Source organism: Trichomycterus rosablanca, chromosome 19, assembly GCF_030014385.1.
Source record: "Trichomycterus rosablanca isolate fTriRos1 chromosome 19, fTriRos1.hap1, whole genome shotgun sequence".
Lineage (NCBI taxonomy): Eukaryota > Metazoa > Chordata > Actinopteri > Siluriformes > Trichomycteridae > Trichomycterus > Trichomycterus rosablanca.
This window is the reverse complement of record NC_086006.1, coordinates 10040231-10059441: the sequence shown is the minus strand read 5'-3', so window position 1 is coordinate 10059441 and position 19211 is coordinate 10040231. Positions and strand designations below refer to the sequence as shown.

At 38.0% G+C, this 19211-nt stretch overlaps 1 protein-coding gene across 1 annotated transcript in view; it reads right to left on the bottom strand.

The window, feature by feature from the left end:
* The window catches only part of LOC134334010 (probable phospholipid-transporting ATPase IIA), a 70736-nt gene that overhangs the window by 49421 nt on the left and 2104 nt on the right, over positions 1-19211 (bottom strand). The window contains exons 2-12 of the mRNA XM_063016202.1: positions 14046-14190; positions 13125-13238; positions 12936-13044; positions 9974-10032; positions 8990-9041; positions 5190-5284; positions 5031-5111; positions 2498-2573; positions 2314-2390; positions 1699-1859; positions 1462-1604 (exon numbers count right to left, since the gene is read on the bottom strand). Coding sequence (XP_062872272.1) covers positions 1462-1604; positions 1699-1859; positions 2314-2390; positions 2498-2573; positions 5031-5111; positions 5190-5284; positions 8990-9041; positions 9974-10032; positions 12936-13044; positions 13125-13238; positions 14046-14190 — 1112 coding nt within the window. The remainder of the gene's footprint in view (positions 1-1461; positions 1605-1698; positions 1860-2313; positions 2391-2497; positions 2574-5030; positions 5112-5189; positions 5285-8989; positions 9042-9973; positions 10033-12935; positions 13045-13124; positions 13239-14045; positions 14191-19211) is intronic.

The following is a 19211-nucleotide window of genomic DNA, read 5'->3' as shown; positions in this document are numbered from 1 at the left end:
TATCTATCTATCTATCTATCTGTCTATCTATCTACCTGCCTGTCTGTCTGTGTCTGTCTGTCTATCTATCTATCTATCTATCTATCTATGTATCTATCTATCTATCTATCTATCTATCTATCTATCTATCTATCTGTCTATCTATATATTTGTCTATCTGTCTGTCTATATCTATCTATCTATCTATCTATCTATCTATCTGTCTGTCTGTCTGTCTGTCTGTCTGTCTGTCTAACTATCTATCTGTCTGTCTATCTATCTATCTATCTATCTATCTATCTATCTATCTATCTATCTATCTATCTATCTATCTATCTATCTACCTGTCTGTCTGTCTGTATAACTATCTATCTTTCTAACTATTTATCTTTTTATCTATCTATCTGTCTGTCTAACTATCTGTATATCTGTCTCTCTATATATTTGTCTATCTATCTATGGGTGTGTTCGAAAACCTAGGGAGCTGCCTTGCTGTCTTACTGTCTACATAGGCAGCTGACTTAGTAGAGAGGATTCTAATAAGTTAGTGACTTAAAAGGCAGGTTATTCGAACGCACTACTTAGATAGCGATTCCATCGGGTTTAGCATTTCGCGTTTAGCATTTAGCATCTCGCCATTAAAACCAATAAACTGAGGTAGCATAGCACGCTAACGTCAATAACATCTCCCTTCATGTACCGATAACGGTTACATTTCCTGACAAGCCCGAACTTGCAAATAAAAACACTCGGTACAAGTTTAAACAAGTTAAAAATCAGTAATATTTAATTTACGTTTGAAAATAACTCCATTCGTTTCTCCGCCCCGTCAGCCATGAATGCTGGGATTGTCTTGATCACTAAGGCAGCGTCTGATGCTCACTCGTTCTTGAGCCAAAATAACATTGAAATAATAAGATGCCTCAGAAGTGTGGATTTTAAGGCATCTAGGATTTCGAACAGCCTCCTTCTCGGGAGCGTGCACAGGATGACGTAAAATGCTGCCTATGTAGAGAGCACACTAGCTTTTCGAACACACCCTATATGTCTGTCTATATATCTGTCTGTGTCTATCTATCTATCCATCAATCTGTCTGTCTATCAATCTATATATCCATCAATCTGTCTGTCTATCTATCTGTCCATTAATTTGTCTGTCTGTCTATCAATCATATATGTGTCTGTCTGTCTATCCATCAATTGTCTGTCTGTCTATTAATCATCTGTCTGTCTATCTATCTGGCTATCATCTATCTGTCTGTCTGTATATATATATCAATCTATCATATATCTGTCTATCTATATATTTATCTGTCTGTCTACTGTATATATTTGTCTATGTATCTGTCTGTTCTATCTATCTATCTAACTGAATGATTGGAAATGGACTTCGACTCAGCCGATCAATGCAGTACTGCTTTCATTTTTAATTATTAATAAAGCACTGAAACAATTACAAGTTTCATTAAACCAAATCCTTACCTGTCTTATCAGTGAGAAGATACGAGATTCGCCCGAGCTGCTCCGGGATGGTGCTGGCTCGGACCACAGTTCCAGGGATTTTTGAATCTTTCTTGATCATCCAGCTGAACACCATCTTGCCCATATCCAGATTTACACGCAAACTGGCAACCGAATCCAAAAAAATGCAATAAATGAACAGTAAAACAGCCTAGCCATTGGGAGGTGCACTCGTCAGTATGCTCTGTAAACTCTCACCTGATAGGCACTATGTTGGAAAAGAGCAACAGGAAACGGAAGAACTGCAGGTACCAGCGACCGGCAAAATGCTGCAGAGCCACCATGACCAGTGAGACCACCACCATTCCCCCGAACAGGATCTTGGTCAGGCAGTTCACCTCCAGGTCAAGAAGGCCAATCTACAGTTCCAAACCGCATAGAAAGAGGGTTTTGGTATGAAATTAAATTAAAAGTAAGAATAAATATTAAAACTTTCCATAGCACATATTATATTTCTAAATAGAAATGTAAATATTTGTATAAATATTAGTTTTTATACACTGTATAAAGTTTTTCATGTTTTATTATCACTTTATCTTGGTCATTGTCACAGTGGGTGTGGTTTCACCAGAATCACTGGAGGGAATGCAGTAACACACCCAGTACAGAATGCCAATCCATCAATCCATTAATCCATCGCAGGGCCTCAACCCCCTTCCCCTTCCCCCAGACATCTATGCCAACCAAGTCTGTATGTAGATGTCCAATTGTCCAATAGCACAGCTGTGGATTTAAACCCTATATCCCATAGGTACTGAGCTAGCGTATCATCATTATTATTCATTGTGTATTTAAACCCATTATAGACTGTACCTTATTCTTTGGATTGGAGGTGTTCATGACGCTACGAAGTTCTTTGCCGGTGTATATCACCACACCTATCACTGTACCTGTAGACGCAGGTCAGTCAGTAAAATACAACAGACAATAAACTCATATACAGACTCGCAACATCTTAGCAAGAGCTTTAAATTAATTCAGAAAGAAGCTTGTTTACCAGAGGCGACGACAGTGCTGGCCCACAGCGTATTTTCGATGCTCAGGCTCTCGTTAACTGGAGGGTCCCCGTCTTCCTATAGGGTAGCAACACAAACAAAGAAATCAGTTTTTCTTCAAAAATGTATCACACTCAGGGTAATTTAAATATGAAAGGAAAATGTAGACAAGTGTAGCATTAATACAACATGCCAGGACTTAGACTGTATGGCAAAGTCTGTAGATGCTTGACCATGAGCTTGTTAGATTTCCCATTATAAAACTATTCCGACCATCCCCACACACTTTTTGTCACTGTTACAGCAATAGCCTACACTACTCTGGAATTGCTGGGTAATTATTGCTGGGTTTATTTTCATTAACCACTTTATACTTGTCAAGTTGGCAGGTCTGGCATCCACCGGGCACAAGGCATGAATACCCTGGAAAGGGCATCAATTCATCGCAGGGATTAAACCACACCTTCGGATATGACCAGTTTGGCCAACAGCACCACTGGAAGTTGAACCCTAACACTCAACCCTATACCAGACATCCCAAGTTGCAAAAACTAATTTCAGGGAGGTACCCCCGGACCCCGACCCCCCAAGCCCCCCCCCCAAAAAAAACCTAAAAACCTCTCGCACACACCAAAGGATATGGGTGATAACAGAACTTTTAGGAGCTGCTAACTAAGCTACTAAACTAACTGTTCGCGTCGCGTCACAAACACATTAACGTGTACTACACTAGATAGTGTGAAAGATAATAGATTTATGTTCTCTACATACTGCACTAGATTGTATATTAGAAAATAATTTATGTTCCTCACTTAGTGCACTAGATAGTGTACTAGATAATAGACTTATGTTTCTTACATAATGCTTTAGGTAGCGTATTAGTTAACGGATTTAGGTTCCCTACATAGTGCACTAAATTGTATATCAGATAACAGATTTATGTTCCCTACATAGTGCACTAGATAGTATTTTAGATATGAATTTATGTTTCCTACGTAGTGCACTAGATAGCGAATTAGACAATTAGTTTATGTTCCCTACACAGTGCACTAGATTGTATATCAGATCACAGATTTACGTTCCCTACATAGTGCACTAGACAGTGTATTAGATAACGCATTCATGTTCACTACATAGTGCACTAGAAAGTATAACTAGATGATGATTCGTGTTCCTTACATAGTGCGCTAGATAGTGTATTACATAATTAATTATGTTCCCTACATAGTGCACTAGATTGTATATTCGATCACGGATTTATGTTCCCTACTTAGTGCACTAGACAGTATATTAGACAATTGATTTATGTTACCTACACAGTGCACTAGACAGTGTATTAGACAATTGATTTATGTTCCCTACACAGTGCACTAGACAGTATATTAGACAATTGATTTATGTTCCTTACATAGTGCACTAGATTGTATATCAGATAACGGATTTATGTTCCCTACTTAGTGCACTAGACAGTATATTAGACAATTGATTTATGTTCCCTACACAGTGCACTAGATTGCATATCAGATAACGGATTTAATACGCGATGGGGAAAAAAGTCTGTGTCGCCTGCGTGTGTGTATGTGCACGCACTCTTGGCCGCTCGTTCTAGATTCCGGGAGATTTTATCTGACTTGCGGGCATCAGGGAGCCGCTATGTATATGCTTCCGGGAGACTTGGGATGTCTGCTATACACTCCGGAAATGTATTTTATTTTCATCAACTAGTTCCACCCGGAAACACGAGGCGCAAGGCAGGAATACCTAGGACAGGACACTAATCCATCGCAAAGTTAATGCCACCCTAATGGACAGTGGTAGCCTGGTGGGTAGAGCCTTTGTCTATCAAAAAGGTTGAAAGTCGAGAGTTCGAATCTTAGCTCTGCCATACTGCCACTGTTGGGCATGGACCTTAACCCTCTCTGCTCCAGTGGTGCCGTACTATGGCTGACCCTGTGCTCTGACCCCAGCTTCCAAACAAGCACATGTAATCGTATATATGACAAATAAAGGCATTTTTCTCCTTCTTCTCTAAAGGTAACCCAATATTTACGCAAACCCGGTCTCGGTTGGAATTTAGAGTGTGAATCCATCTTGTATTGTTTATGCTAACTATATCTACTATTTCATGTCCACTTTAATCATGATTAGCATGTTTAGAACTGATTCTGTTCACTGTGTTTCTGCTTATCTTAGTCTTCCACATTACTGCCACGTTCACTACGCTACACAGTTTTCATTAAATAAACTATTAAGACGTGCTGATACTGTATGAAGCTCGGTGACGTGTTTTAGATTTTAATAGGAAGCTAATCAGTAAAAAAAAATGATCTGAACTGTATTTTTTCCTTGTGTTGCCTTGGAGGATGCTATGCTGCACTGCAATGACACTAGCATGGTATTAACTTTGTAGTGTGTGTTGGATTTGTATAAGAGTAGCAGGTGCAGCTGTGTTGTTGGGATTTTTAGCCACCTTAATGTTTCTTTTCATGTCTGTATGTGAAATACACAGACTCTTTTAAGCAGATGTGCACTCACTCTGGTGAAGGTACCGATGAAGTTATGGATGTCGATGTTAGGTTCCTCGGCGTACACGTAAGACCTGATCTGTAGAAGGTCCTGAAAGAGGGCACACATGGCATTATGGCATTATCGACAAAAAATCCTCGGAAACAAGATCATTTCGTTCGAACTCACTGCAGCGGTGGGAAGTCTTTGTGTGCAGGACACCGGGAGGCGCAATTTCCAGTCTGTTTCTCCGTCCAGCTGGTCAGTCCTCAGAAAGCATGAGCCTTGAGACAAACCGGTGAAGCAATTTATTAGGTATACCTATCTGCTACGTACATTCACTGATTATATTATAAGCTACACCTACCATACAGAAATACTTTAATGGTATACAGTCATTAACTGTATCTCCTCTGTTGCTTTGCACACTTTTATCTATTGAAAGGGTTTCCCATAGTGCCCCCACTGGCCAGATGTTTGGGTGGCATCATTAATCATTAATTTTACTGCAATGGCACTTACCGGATAATGACATGGTAGTGTGTTGTAGTTGTATAAGTATATCTTATTTATTTTTTATTGTGATTTTAACGCACAGGGCGCCAATCCATCACAGAGCTTCAGCCACCATACGACAACCCCCCAGTCATGTCTGGGTAGATGCCCAGCTGGCTGAGATCAGAGTCACACGTAAGTGGCACACACAGCGACTTCAGACTCGACTCCTGACTCGTTATACAACAAAAGTCTGCATGTGTTAACATTAGTTACGTGTAAGAATAATATATATATATATGATCCAACATCATTCTGATCGTGTCATTTTCTGCTCTCTTATAACGCTCCGGCCGTTTTAACGCACACAATGGGTAAATGTTTTTTCCAGCCAGCTTTTGGCGTAGAGATGAAGCGTCGCTCCCTACACCCTCTTTTGGACATGAAACGCTCCCACAGAATTGGCACTAAAGGTTGAAAGGCCTCTTTCTGAACCAATCAGACCTTCTGATTGTAATTTTTAGTAAGAAATGCTGTTATTTGCATTTATTCAGTTTGCAGCGTCACACAGATGGTGTGTCAATGAAGCGCTTGATTGGCTTTCTAACAAGTTCGTGTTTTACTTCACACCCAGGAAAAGTTTGGAGGTTTTTATTTATAAGCACATTTACAAAATAACGGATTATATTCCTAATGGGACACACGCTTATGAATTTAATAGCATCTAGAAGAACATAAGCTAAGGTAAGCATTGTTCATGGATTTTTTTGCTGCGATTTGGATTTTGGCCGCTGTGCCTGATTTATCGAGCGCTTTTGTTTTTCAATGAACGTTTAAGCTTTTAACTGGTACCTAGTAAAGTAAAACGGCAAAATACAGTTAGTACAGCTAATCTGTTGTTGTTTTTTATCTGAACTTACATATTATTTGTTTATTTCTACGCTTCATTTCCAATATATGTTCTGTGTAGATTATATTGACTCGTGACTTGACTCGGACTCTAGCCTAAAGACTTCTGACTCGACTCGGACTCGTATTTTGTGACTTGTGAACAAGATTCAAACCCAGTTTTTAACAGTGGTGGCCTAGCATAACAGAGCGCTGATATTTACATGGCCTTCGTTTTAATAAACTAATCCCAAAATCCAAGATTAGGTGAAGGTGTTTTGGCCTTTTGGGGGCCACTGTGTAACATTATTCCTTTGTCCTAGCAGAGCAGTCATGCAATAAATCTGAGCATGTCTGTGTCGGGATATGTTTTCCAGAATGTACAGAAAGTTCCAGAACTTTAGACAGAGTCAGACTTGCTGAAAGCAGAAATGTAGTTCCTACTTCCTATTCCAAATTCCATTCTGTATGTGTGAATGTACAAAGTATTATTAAAGGCTATAAATAATGAAATAAGTACAGAGTTGATCCAGCTGAAACTGGAGTTTGGCTGGTGTGTTAGGTTTTTTTGAAGTCCCTGCCCCCCCCTGCTTTTAAGATGTGTCATCCTGCCGGGGTTGTGGAACCCTAGGCTCTTTCTAATTGACCAAATGGCCTACATCTGTAGGGCTGATAACAATGCACCCCTTCCCGTAAAACCAACACATCAAGCAGGCGCATTCCATCCCCCACTTTAAAGGATAATTGGGGATTTCGGTCAAGCTGAAGGCCAACAAAACTAGTCCAATCAATCAAAAGCAATTATTTCTATGCCGTGTTATTGACGTGTTTGTGCTAAACGCATGGCATCGACTTATTTTTACACCTTTAGCATGTCTGATTCTTCTCTTCGTGCCATAACTATCAGAACTGCTTTACCCCGTAACTGCTTTTTTGTATTATGGAGCAGCGACTGGTAAAGTCAGCTGAGAAAATCACTGGTGTCCTCCCTTCTGGACTAGTATTCTTCAAGAACCAAGAAACAGGCAGAGAAAATTATTACTGACTCTCACACCCTGGCGATAACTTCATTCAACCTCTCCTCTCCGGCAGGCGCTATAGGTCCATCTACACTAAAACTTCCAGATTCAAGAGCAGTTTCATCCCACAGGCCATCTCCCTCCTAGATAAATAAATACAGACTTGAGCGTGACAATATTCACCTGCTGCCAACTGACTAAATATTGTAGTACTCATGCTGTGTACTACATGCTGTGCACTTTACTGTTATTTTTTAAACATTCCACATGCTGCTAGCTTACAGTATCTGTATATTACCGTATATTACCATCGGTATGTTACCATATATTGTGTACCGCTGCTTATATGTACAGTACAGGCCAAAAGTTTGGACACACCAGTCAAAAGTTTGGACACACCTTCTCTTCAATGTTTTTTCTTGATTATTTTTATTTTCTACATTGTAGATTAATACTGAAGACATCCAAACTATGAAGAATTATGTAGTGAACCAAAAAGTGTTAAACAAACCAGAATATGTTTGATATTTTACCAACTCTACCTCTGCACAACCCAACTGATGGTCTCAAACACATTAAAAAAGCAACAAATTCCAAAAATTCACTCTAGACAAGGCGCAAACATTCATTGAAAACCATTCCAGGTGGATACCTAATAAAGCTGGTTGAGAAAATTTCAAAGAGTGTGCAAATCTGTCATTAAAGCAAAATATGGCTACTTTGAAGAATCTAAAATATAAAACATATTCTGGTTTGTTTAACACTTTTTTGTTTACTACATAATTCCATATGTGTTCCTTCATAGTTTGGATGTCTTTAGTATTAATCTACAATGTAGAAAATTTAAAAACATTTAGAAAAACCACAGGAATGAGAAGGTGTGTCCAAACTTTTGGCCTGTACTGTACATACATACATTGGTCACTGAATACTGTACATACATACATGCACACGTCCATACATTTTCTATATATTGCCTGTATATAGTCTTAGTTTGTATATTTTGGTGTTTAATGTTTAATGTTCTTGTGCATTGTCTGCAACTTGTACATTGCTTGTACACTGTATTTATACTAGAGAGATACCATCAGCCGGAACCAAATTCCTTGTGTGTATCTACATACTTGGCCAATAAATCTGATTCTGACCCTACAAGTGCTTCGCTTCCAAATAACAACATGGAGCTTCGCAGGCAAAAATTTTCAATCTTTTGTGAATTTGTTTATTCAGAAGATACTCCGACCTCGTGCATTTTGCATCTGTTTGTTTTGGGTATACTTTCGATTTTCTCGCTTGCTTTGCATGTCTCGATTTTCCTCGCAACTGCCTTTGCCATTTGAAAGACAAAAAGATATCGCCGTCCAGATGAGATTTGATTACGCCATGCCATAACAAGTTGAGCGTTCAAAGCCTCTCTGGGCTATAGCACGTCGCGGCAGGCCGTCCCTCCAGGCTGACTAGATGACGCGGAAGGGCTAATCTCGCCGCGTAACTCGCGGTTGCGATCGCTCTATTGATTTTGGCGTGGCTCGGGACTTCCTCTCTTTTTCTTTGCGCGGATTACAACCACGAGTGACGGATGTTTACCGTTTCTTTCCGAGGTCCGTAGGAAGATCATGTCAGCGGGAACGCGCTGGTTCTAGAGGGCAGAACAAAATAGGGATGATAAGTTAAATACACCAGATATGTGGACACCTTCACACAAGCTAGTTGGCCATCTAATTCCAAAACCATAGGCATTATTGTGAAGCTGAACCCGCCCCATGTGTCTGTGGGAATTTTTGCCCATTCAGTCAAATGAGCATTCCTTAGGTCAGGTGCTGATGTTCCTCTAGACCAGTGGTGGGCAAACTACTGCCCATGGGTCACACAAGGTCTGTTAGGCTGTCTAATCCATTATTGTATAGTTAATCCCGCCCCTTTTGCACCTATAACAGCCTCCAGACTGCCGATAAGGCTTTCCACATTACCTGTGTCTGTGGGAATTTCTGCCCATTCAGTCAAATGAGCATTCCTTAGGTCAGGTCCTGATGTCACTGGAGTTCCTTGGATCAGTGGTGGGCTGTTTAAACCATTATTTAGAAGTTGAACCCGCCCCGTTTGCAGCTATAACAACCTCCACTATATGGCCAAAAGTATTTAGACACCTGACCATGACCATCCCATTTTAAAAACATGCTTTATAATACTCTAATAATTACTAATTCAATTTAACTGAATTACTTAGGACTAAACCACTGCCCCGGGCCACATGGTTCAGTCCTTGAAGATTCTACATGGCCAAATTAACCTAATTACAGCCAATTATACAGAATTCTAAATCTAAATAAATGAATAATACTACATGGATTTTATGACTGTGAAATGTTAAAGGTAAGTCTTCAAAGGTCTTTTATTTTGTGAGCCTATTCTACACATTTTGGAAGTAAACACTGACCTTACCGTTTGCCCCAGGAGTCGAGTTACAAATTTGCAAAGGAGGGGAAACAGCTCAAGCATTCATAAGAATAAGATGCCATTAGTCACACAATCTCAAACCTTCACCAGGACAGAGCTGGTTAACACACTAACCTTTTCAACGATGATAAGATCTCCGACCTGAATGCCACTGCTTTTCACCTTCATGGTACCTAGAAGAGACAGGAATTTGAAGCAGTTGACTAGATGCAATTAATAGTCTGTGCTAAAAATCTAGGATTGAAGCAGCATTGCAGTGTATTTTTTACCTTGTAACTCAACGTCCCCTAAACTCAAAATCTTTAAAACTCAACTTAGTTGAGAAATTTGTACCCTTAAATTCGACGTTTCCCTTAAACGCAACGTGTGTGCGACTGCTCCTTTGCTTGGCTCGGCTTGAGCCGTGTGGTAAAACGTCATGCGAACATGAGACGAATCTGCATTTGTGTGGAATAACCTCAAATTTACTCTGAAAGCTCCACACTGTGTTCAGCTGTGTTTTTTCCTGTTTCACTTTTAAACTTGTGTTACAGCTCGGGGTTCTGAGAAACGGTAAAAATCAGCTTTTCTGAGAGAGTTTAAAACGCTTTTCATTACAAAGAAAATAATAAAACTTTATGTATTAAAAAAAACGACATAGAAACACTTAACCTCTCTTAATTATTACTGCTTATTTGTTCTCTCCAAAAGTAAACAATAAAGAAGTAAGGGTAAAGTGCAGGTTTTATTGTATTTTTTATTGATTTTTTAACTCTTTTTTAATTGTATTTCAGTGTTTTTTATATTATACTTGTATATTTTCAGTATATAAGAGTTAACAACAACCCCATTATTTCACATGAGCCTAAAATATATGCAGTTCCAGGCTTCCCATAGCTCCTTATAGGAAAAAAAATACTCAACACCACTCTCAGAACCAATTGACGTTGAGTTTCAAGGTACCACTGTATTTCCAATTACCATCTTTAACAATTCCACTTATTGTGCCTGCACTAATGATGGATGATCTGGAAAGCTTCGCAAAGCAGAGCGCTGGCAGGTGAAAAGATGTGGCTGGTGACTGTGCACATGTCAAAGGTGATGCATGATCGACCAGCACGGGCAAGAGGTATCAGCAGCTAGATTCCAATAGGGGAGGGGGTGAGTGTGCAGTTGGAGACAACTTGACTAGCAAAACAAGGGGGGAGGTTAATTTTTTTTGGGCATTTTTGAATTCCAGTCTAAATTGTCTGGTGTTGGAACATATGAAAATGGAGCAAAAAGATCATTGTGCTCTTTTATGATACTGAAAATACAACACTAGATTAAAGGAGACACTTGAAACTTTTGTTAATAGATTCCTTGAATAACACACAGCAAAACCAACAACACAGCACTTGTAATGTAAAAGACAGGAGGGAGTATTGCCAATAAATGTTTCACAGATATTTATATAAGGACTTCTGAGCCATGGTTAGGCTGGATCAGTTAGCTACTATAAGCCTTGGAATATATCTAACATTAGATGTTTATTTCTTGAATATGTGTTGACCTGAGTTTAAAGACATTATGAGGTTTTTACTGCGTCCTCACACTAAACAAATTATAATTGTGAATAATTAACTATATTTCTTCAGATACAAATACCCAAATCACATCCAGTCTAATCTTTTTACCCTTCTCTCAAATATCACTGAACCAGATACAATTTCACCTTCAGTTTCCAATGAGATTTACCAGACGTTGAGTGCACGAGTTCTCCATATGCTCATCAACAATACTCTTTTATGAGCCTTTACAAGAGTTTGAGGAAAGGGCCGAACCCTCGCTCGTTCCACTGAGAATGAATGACTAAAATTGTTTGGAAAAGGTCAGCGACCTCTAACCTGTATAGAGTAACCTCATACGATGCATATGCAAAACATCAGCGTATGCATGTATATGCGATGTGGCCGTCAAAAAGGTCATTGTGCTCTGGTATGATACTGAAAATACCATATTAAAAAATAGACGTATACATAATACATATAAAGCTGGAGCAAAGCACTATTAATAGAATGACATGCCGATATTTGTTAACAATTTGTAATATTAATATTATATTACATTTTTATATATATTATTATATTATACACATATATACATTTATATATGTATATGTTATGTAGCCATAACACTTAAACCACCTCCTTGTTTCTACACTCACTGTACATTTTATCAGCTCCACTTACCATATAGAAGCACTATGTAGTTCTACAATTACTGACTGTAGTCCATCTGCGCTGCTGGTGTTTTTAAATACTGTGTCCACTCACTGTCCACTCTATTACACACTCCTACCTAGTTGGTCCACCTTTCATATATAAAGTCAGAGACAATCGCTCATCTATTGCTGCTGTTTGAGTCGGTCATCTTCTAGACCTTCATCAGTGGTCACAGGACGCTGCCCTCGGGGTGCTCTTGGCTGGATATTTTTGGTTGGTGGACTATTCTCAGTCCAGCAGTGACAGTGTGGTGTTTAAAAACTCCATCAGCATTGCTGTGTCTGATCCACTCATACCAGCACAACACACACTAACACACCACCACCATGTCAGTGTCACTGCAGTGCTGAGAATGATCCACCACCCAAATAATACCTACTCTGTGGTGGTCCTGGGAGAGTCCTGATCGTTGAAGAACAGCATGAAAGGGGGCTAACAAAGCATGCAGAGAAATAGATGGACAACAGTCAGTAATTGTAGAACTACAAAGTGCTTCTATATGGTAAGTGGAGCTGATAAAATGGACAGTGAGTGTAAAAACAAGAAGGTGGTTTTAATGTTATGGCTGATCGGTGTATATATATGAAATACATAATACAATAAAGCCTTTCTTGAACTTTTGAACTCTTGATGTCTGTGGATCTTAACAATTAAATTGTGGCAGGGGTTAGGTCAGGGCGAGAATATAACAATATCTGGCTTTGAGTGTTCCCAGACCCACAGTGGCCACAATCATTTTGAAATGGAAGAAGCTCAGAACGATCCTAAAGTGTTCTATAAGACCGTCAGTGCTCGTCCAGCTGTATAGAGCACCAGTGAAAAGAAAAGCTCACCTCTTGAACAAAGCTTGCTATAGATCTGAGAATTGACCTCTTTGTCCCGCAGGTAACATCGCACTTCTTCCACAGCATCCCTCACCACGGTGACAAACAGTACAAAACCCTGTATAAAAAAGGCATATTGGTGGACATATTTTAGCCAAATGACAAAGTCATATGTCAACAGAATAGGTTTTGACTCACCAGTGGAACCCAGTAAGTGTACAGGGGTCCTAATCGGAGTTCATTCACAAACTGGGAGCAGGCCAGCAGCAGAAAGTAGAGATTAAAGAAGTACTTGAACTGGTTAAACAGCACCTGGATCAAAGCCAAAAAGATTGCCCAGTGGTTATTAGAGATTTTGCAGATCAAACCAGGTATTTTGTATGTTTATACATTTAATTGATTTATTTATATTCAAGAACCACTTAATTCTGAACAGTAATGCGGCGGACTTGGCATTTGGAGTCAATCACAAAGCATTACAGACTCACTAGGGAATTTAAACTGCTTCCCAGCTTATTTGTGTATTGGTATATTATTGTATATATATTGGTGACGACTTCACACCCTTCCGCAACCCAGAAATGACAAAAATGACAATGTATGTTATAGTAAAGTCATTTACTGGGACAATTGCCAGAAGTACAGGAGGCAATTACTTCCTCATGTTATTGTATTATTAGCCATTAATATGTGCAATAATTAGACTTGTGTCATTCAGTGGGAAACTAAAATGTTTGTGATTCACAAAACAACATTATTTCTTTTTAATAACTGTTATTATATAAATTATTGTAAATGAAGAAATTGTTATATTTTTATCTTATCCTCACACCTAAGGAATGTAAAGTTTTGCTGTGATAAGCTCTAACACTGTCCCAACATTTAGCATCCCAGTGCAAAATTTCTCCCTTCATATTACAGCACCCGCCAATTGTTATTTGCAATGCAAACTGTTTCTAAACAAAGATCTGGTACATGCAGCTTTTTTTAGAGGGACTCTTGTAAAAAAAAATCACTGAGCGATCAGCCAGGTTTAGGAAAATATGGAAATATATCAGGTGTCCTGGTGTCAGGTGTCACCTAAGAGATTGTGTGTAATGGGTAGCAGCAGAGTCTTACCCCAGGTAGGAAGGTAAAGAAGTTATATTTTTGGTTGTTGACGACGTTCCTGGGGTAGCGTTGTTCCCTCTTCTCGGGGTGACCTAGCCATACCGTCCGGGGTCGAAAATCTCCTGATCCGCAACACCCTGACCATGGGCAGCACCTGAAAATGTGCACAAGACACAGTGGATATGCTTTATGTTTATATTTATTTATTTAAGCCATCCAGAATGCAATACAAATCTATTTATGTAACACATTACAAAGGCTACAAAGTTAAAAAGCCTTCTGTGAGTAAAAAAGCAAAATATAATAATAATATTAATAATAAAAACAATAATAAAAATAACAATAATAATCATCATAATAAGATGAATCAATCATTATAATAATAACACTAATAATAATAACAATAATAATAAACATAATAAGTAGAATCATTCATTTTAATAATAATAATAACAATAATAATAATATAATACAAATAATCAATCATGTTAATAACAATAACACTAATAATAATAACAATAATAATAATATAATAAAAAGAATCAATCATTATAATAATAACACTAATAATAATAGCAATAATAATCATAATAAGTAAAATCATTCATTTAAAAAAAATAATAACAATAATAATAATATAATAAAAAGAATCAATCATTATAATAATAACACTAATAATAACAATAACAATAATAATAATATAATAAAAAGAATCAATCATTATAATAATAATAACAATAATAATAATCATAAGTAAAATCATTCATTTAAAAAAAGAATAAAAATAATGATAATATAATAATAATAACACTAATAATAATAACAATAATCATAATACGTAGAATAATTCATTTTAATAATAATAATAACAATAATAATAATATAATAAAAATAATTAATCATTTTAATAATAACACTAATAATAACAATAACAATAACAATAATAATAATCATAATAAGTAGAATCATTCATTTAAATAATAATAACAACAATAATAATAATATAATAAAAAGAATTAATCATTATAATAATAATAATGACTAATAATACAATAAAACAAAAAAATAATAATTATTATTATAAAATATTAATAATAATTATATAAGATGAGTTATAAATTATCATCATATTTAACATAATAATAGTAATAATAATATACTTTTTATTTACTTGTTTATTTAAATGTATAAAAGTTCACAGTCAGGTCAAATGATCTTCTCTCATCTTTAGGAATCACAGCCCGGCTAGTGATATTTTATATATTGCTTGTTGTTATATTTGTTGTTAATTATTAATAGTTTTAGTTATTTATTACATTACAAGCAGTAACTAAACACGCTAATAAACAATTATTTGATGAAGTCGGATTAATCTATCTTTTCCTGGCAAAATTGTAGTTATTATAAGATGATTAGCAAAGTTCTACATTTAAACTACCTGGAACATGGTGCAAAATATCCACATTAATTTGTAGGAAAAACACATTACACACAGATTGACATGTGCAGAGATTAACATGCAGTCAAAATCCATACTGACTAGAAAAGCCTAACCATTTGTAAGTGGGCTCTCAGTGCCTGTCCCAAGCCCAGTTAAAAATCATTGGGTTGAATGAGGATGAGCAACCGTAAAGTAAAACTGTGTCAAATCAGTGTGGTTATTTATTAATATGGGAGCAGCCGAAAAAAGCAGATGATAAGACTTTTGCACTAATCTTCTTCTCCAAAACTCACAAATGTATTACAACTGTAACTGAATGGGAGTGTTCAGGCTGTTCGGAGTGCAACACGGTCTACTCTTTCACTAACAGCCTCCTTTCTCAAACAAACCTTATCTCTGAGACGAAGAGGTTTGGCACGGATTTGAGAGTCGACTCAGGTTTGAACATTTCGTTGCGTGGCTGCAGATGATGAACCACTTATGGCACACCATATCCCAAAGGAACGGCAATTTTCTCATTTAAGTGTTCTGGGGGCTATAAATAGTAGCCTAGCAGTTAAGGTACTGAACTAGTAATCAGAAGGTCACTGGATCAAACCTGCTACTAGTAAGGTACTGGACTAGTAAGCAGAAGATTGGGCCACTGTTGGGCCCTCAATTATGACCAGGAAACTGTATGCTTTCAAATGAAGCAAAAGTTTAGGGAAGGTCCTTTCCTGTTCTAGCATGACTGAAAGTAAGGTCTATATAGACATGAAGAACAGCTTGGATTAAAGAAACTCCAGTGGCCAGCACAGAGTTCTGACTGAACGAGAACATTAATTTAGGCTTTCTTGACCAACATCAGTGCCCAGCCATGCTATGCAAAATGCTATTTTGACTGAATGGGCACAAATTTCTGTTGTGGCTGTTGTTATAGCTGAAAAGATCACTCTATATTGATACCATGGGATGTCCAACAAGTTTATGGTCAGGTGTAGAAAAACTTTTAGCCATACATATCTAGGGAACACGATGAAACAGAATTGTTAAATAATGTGATTTAGGCAAGTGAAAAACACAGATAAACTGTGTTTTTTTTTCAGTAACTAAACTGACACTAAATCTAGGCAGTAGCAGATAAGGGGTTAATCTACTGTACTAGTGATCAGAAGCTTGCTGGTTCAAGCTCTGTCTCTTCCAAGTTTCCAGTGTTGGTCTCCTGAGCGAGGTCATTAAGCCCCGATTGCTTGTAGTGTATTTAGTCACAATTGGAAGTCACTTGGGATAAAAACATCTGCTAAATTAAAAACAACATTATGAGCAAATAACTAAAAACTATCAAAATCCGCTGCCAAAATTGACACTAAAATGTTTATATAATGTTTAAATCTTTACTTTATATAGCAAAGAACATACAGTAAGGGGGAAAACACTTCTAAAATCCTATAAACAAGCCTAATAGATTCACCAAACCAATGTAAACACACTACATACAATCACTTTTTGGCAAATGAATAGAAAGTAAACAAAATCCCTTGTAAAGGTCACTCAGCTTGTTCTATTTAAAGACACTGAATGTTATGGTACAGTACCTTCATATTTCATGACTTGATATCACAGTATGTTCTAACATTTGCAACCCACCCCGGATTTGCAGACATAACAGCTCTTACTCATACAGGAAGGCCTTGTACTTATGCACTATTGCACACCACGTCTGTGGCAATCTGTGCTTATTTAATCCAGAACTGGCTTTAATTAATTTTCCATTTCATCCCAAAGGTGTTCAGTGGGGTTAAGGTCTGAAATCTGTTCAAGCCACTGCTACACCTGTTTGTAATGGGTGTGGCTGAAACAGCTGAGCTCAGTAATTACTCATATAAGCCACGTAGTGTATGTAGTGTGGTGAATGTGGTTTGAAACACTATCTATGCAGTATGTATGTGTTTGCATCAAAACATAAAAAACGGAGGACAGTACTGCATGCAATAGGCAACTTCAGGTTGGGATGCTTGTCAGATACTGATTTCTTGATACTTAACAACATGTTTAAGGCAGGATAGTCCAGTCGGGCATCTACATACAGACATGATTGGCTATGTCTGGGGGCGGTTGGTGGCCGAGGCCCTGTGAAGGATTGCCGTTCTATCCGGGGTGTGTTACTTCATTGTGCCCAGTGATCCTAGAGCAACCAGACCCACAACGACCACCGTAAAGTGGTTGTGAAATATGAAAGTGAAATGATACTCTGGACTGCCACAGTCCACATTATCGCAATAGTTATTATTACATAACTTGTACGTTGTAGCAATCAACTATTGTAAAAATGAACATCCATGGAGTAACTGTACAACCTCTATTTGCCAATAACCCTATAACACCCCGTAAGGTCATACCACACCGAGCAGGTACTTAGAGGCCATGCCTCTTTAGAGAATCTCTCTAAATTTTGCTAGGTATTATTTAGGTGGTGGATCATTCTCAGCACTGCAGTGACACTGACAAGGTGGTGGTATGTTAGTGTGTGTTGTGCTGGTATGAGTTGATCAGACACAGCAGAGCTGCTGGTGTTTTTAAATACTGTGTCCACTCACTGTCCACCCTATTAGACACTCCTACTTAGTTGGTCCACCTTGTAGATGTAAAGTCAGAGACGATCGCTCATCTATTGCTGCTGTTTGAGTTGGTCATCTTCTAGACCTTCATCAGTGGTCACAGGATGCTGCCCACGGGGCGCTGTTGGCTGGATATATTTTTGGTTGGTGGACTATTCTCAGTCCAGCAGTGACAGTGAGGTGTTTAAACATTCAATCAGCATTGCTGTCTTATCCACTCATACCAGCACAACACACACAAACACACCACCACCATGTCAGTGTCACTGCTCTGTGATGGTCCTGTGGGGGTCCTGACCATTGAAGAACAGCATGAAAGGGGGCTAACAAAGCATGCAGAGAAACAGATGGACTACAATCAGTAATTGTAGAACTACAAAGTGCTTTTATATGGTAAGTGGAGCTGATAAAATGTATCAGACACCCCTAGCCATCATATGACTGAGTTCAGATCTTCAAGCCACACCCAATGCTATAAGATGTATATTATTTATTTATTTATTAGGATTTTAACGTCATGTTTTACACAATTTGGGTACATTCATGACAGAAACGGTAGTTACTCGTTCACAAGTTTAATGTCAAACACAGTCATGGACAATTTTGTATCTCCAATTCACCTCACTTGCATGTCTTTGGACTGTGGGAGGAAACCGGAGCTCCTGGAGGAGACCCACACAGACATGAGGAGAACATGCAAACTCCATACAGAAAGGACCCGACCCGCTCCACCTGGGGATCGAACCCAGGACCATCCTGCTGTGAGGCGACAGAGCTATCCACCTAGCCACTGTGCCACCGAAAAGCCCATGAATAATGCCCATGTGGAAAAATTCCAGTAGCCTGCACAATGCCCTGACTTCAACCCCAGTGAACAGCTTTGGTCACTTTAGACATTTTTGTCCTTAAAAAACACTCCACATAGGGAATCCCTAAAGTCTGGACACATAGGCCATAGGAAAACGCATATTTTCAATACATTTCAATACATTTCAATACATTTCAATACATTTCAATACATTTTCAGCAACATTTTACTTTAGAATATTAGAATATTAATCAACAAATTTACATTTACATTTTCGGCATTTAGCAGACGCTTTTATCCAAAGCGACAGTATATTGTCTGAGCAATTG